The sequence below is a fragment of the Myotis lucifugus genome, unplaced genomic scaffold, assembly GCF_000147115.1.
Source record: "Myotis lucifugus unplaced genomic scaffold, Myoluc2.0 scaffold_312, whole genome shotgun sequence".
NCBI classification, from domain to species: domain Eukaryota; kingdom Metazoa; phylum Chordata; class Mammalia; order Chiroptera; family Vespertilionidae; genus Myotis; species Myotis lucifugus.
In genome coordinates, this window is record NW_005871360.1 from 1,310,794 (window position 1) to 1,313,773 (window position 2,980).

The following is a 2,980-nucleotide window of genomic DNA, read 5'->3' on the forward strand; positions in this document are numbered from 1 at the left end:
TGGTTGATACAATTACAAAGGTCCCACCAGGCTCAGGTAGGAGGAACACAGGTCCTGCTCTAAATGGATCAGGGCCACACTGTGAGAAGAGCATGTGAAATGGGGTAAAAATTGGGGTGACCATCTTTGGAAACGCAGACTGCTGCAGTGTGTGTGTGTGTGTGTGTGTGTGTGTGTGTGTGTGTGTGTGTTTTCACAGTGTTACCCAATTCAATCCCAGTAGGACTTCTCTGAAATTAATTCCTTTAATGAACCTTAGCTGCTAGCTCATCAGTTGTGAAGACAGGAACCCTGCTCCTCTATCAGGAGGTTGCGATTTACACATTGAAAAAGAGATAAAAAACGTGAGATGTCGCTGTTGTTAGAAAAGAAAACAAGATAATTTTTAACATGTGTCTGTTAAAGTAGCTGTGCTAATTCTCCTTGGTCAAGAAAAACAGTTTAATATGAAAAACATATTTTTTATGAACATTGTGTTTATGGTTTGGGTGAAATACGTTTCTCTAGGTTCTTGATTGGCCTGAAATATTTAAACACACAGGACCTCTTTCCCTGATTTGCATGTGGAGCCAATAGTTTATGAAGCACATTTTAATGACATAAGTCCTGTCGCCATTCACCTAACCTCTCCAAAGCTGGGTGTCCTCCTCTGGAATATGGGAAGACTCAGTACCTGCCTCACACAGCAGGCGTGAGGATCACATGAGTGAATAGATGGGAAGTGCTTGGCATGTTGTAAATGCTAAAATAAAATAAAAGTCACACGCAGGGAGTGTATGGGTGTGTGAATGGTATTCTGCATCTACACATATTCATAGAGTCCCAGCAAAACGGGAATCATTCCCAACAAGGTTCTCAAAAGAGAAAAGACAGGGCGCCTGAAAGCAGGTTGTCCAGCTGTTTCGTTGGGAAGTACATGCCAGATTGCTTGTTAAGTTGATAACTGTTTGTTTTTCCCAGTTTGAAAAAGAAAAACAGCACGATATCCGATCCTTCTTTTTACCAAAACCTAAAAAAAGGAACTCCGTGACCTCCTGTGATGACTCAAAGCTATTCCACGAGAAAAATACTGTAGTGCCACTAGGCCCTGGAAAAATACCTACAAGAGATACCACTGATTTTGAAAACAGTTTTGAACCTGAAGCTAAAAGACAGAAGTCAGTCACCCCTGATGACCGCGGCAGCCCCCCACAGGCGCAGCCGGCCTGGCCCCGGAAAACCACAGCTCTAGCCCAGGCCACCGCCCCGGCCCCTCCCCACGAGGACTGGCAGTGTGGTTTCTGCACCTACATCAACAACGCATTGCTGCCTTACTGTGAAGTGTGTGGGAATCCTCACGGCAGCACTGGTGAGTACATGGGGCCCCGACAGGGGTGTTTCCAGATAGCCTGTGGTTTTTGAGACCACGGCTGCTTCATAGGGCAATGTGACTAGGCACTGCCTTCAGCTTTTAAGCTGGAGGAACAGCTGCACATGTGAAGTGAATGTATCCCCTTGTGGAATGTGGAAAGCTCCTGGCTCCGTCAAGAATGTGGACCCCCAGCGTCTGTGGCCTGGCATTAATTTGGCACAAATGGACGTTTCTGATTAATGCCAGCAGGATGTGAATTCAGTGGGCAGGAATAGAAGCTCTGTTGCTATGGCAGCAAATATGCCTTATAGTCATAGACCTGCTGTTTTCTTTACTCAGAGGATAATACTTGATTTTAAAGAAATTATAGATTATTTTTATTCAAATAACAAAATAACCCAATGTCGCTTCTTTGTCTAGTAAAATATACACTGGGCCATGTTTCTTGCATGACAATCATAGAAATTCCTCTCTAGATCTTTTTAAAGAACCGATTTGATATGTTTTATGAGCTTATTCTTTTTTAAAGCATGCTATTTTAAAAGTAGACATCATAAACATACCTCAGAGTATGTTTTCATAGCATGAGATGACATTTCCTGATGCTTTGCTTTTGGAATGATTATTCATACCAGGTTGTCTTAAGAAAAAGAACACTTGTATGCCTTTGTTGCCAGTTCTCCTGGGTGAGAGGTCATTTTTTATGGTAACTTAAAGTGCCAAGTTGACAGTTTTGGAACCTGGAAGAAGTCATTTTGTTTCATCAAGTGTAATAATCGTTCACATCTACTTTTCCATCATATGTGGATTCTTCAGAGTATAACATTAACAAAGACGAAGCTAAGTTGAAGCTGAAACTGCAGTTCCTTCTTGCCTGCCATGCTTCCCTCCGTCTTAGCTTTGATTTGAGAGAAAGTGTAATCAGTAGCTGAGTCTTTCCTCTTTCAATTCTGGGTGTTCCTACCCAAACTGACAAGGCTGCCATCTGGGTGGTTATATTTGTAACGTGGACACCTGTTGTCTGCGAACTAAATTGGAACCACAAGCTTATCCCATATCATCTCTCTCACAATTTGCATTACCTCATTCAATTTCCAACTGCTACAGGCAATAAAAATAAAGTATCTTGTGACTACAAAGTAATGTCAGTTCACATTAAGTATGTAAGTTGAGTGATTTAGCAACAAAAATTATACTTTAATAGGGTTTTATAGTTCTGATTTCTCTTTGTGATGATACCAAGAGCAACAACGAACGTTTCTAGACCCATGATTTAATAAGCAAACTCCCAAGCAATCCAAACAAAAACAAAATATCTTTTGTGAACAAGCAACTATCTGTTCAAAGAGAAACATATATTCTACATAACAATGATATTACTGTATATAAAAGTTATTATTAGGTTTATGTTACTGTAATTTGGCATAGTGATTTCCAATCTTAATTTGGATATACCCCAAAAGTATTGAAACACAGAATTATTTCTAATCCATCTAAATTTTTAAGTCCTTGCCTGCCATATAACCCTTTGAGGGAATGGTAGAATCCAAAAATCAAAGGAGCTGTGTTAGGATATTACATTCCTGTAGAGGTTGCTAATGCAGATTCTAGCACATTAGATGAGATTTG

At 40.5% G+C, this 2,980-nt stretch overlaps 1 protein-coding gene across 1 annotated transcript in view; it reads left to right on the forward strand.

Annotated features, from left to right (window-relative positions):
- ZRANB3 (zinc finger RANBP2-type containing 3) overlaps positions 1–2,980 on the forward strand; it is a gene marked incomplete at its 3' end in the record, with an annotated part of 216,291 nt that overhangs the window by 195,316 nt on the left and 17,995 nt on the right. Inside the window, exon 13 of the mRNA XM_023764016.1 lies at positions 961–1,348. Coding sequence (XP_023619784.1) covers positions 961–1,348 — 388 coding nt within the window. The remainder of the gene's footprint in view (positions 1–960; positions 1,349–2,980) is intronic.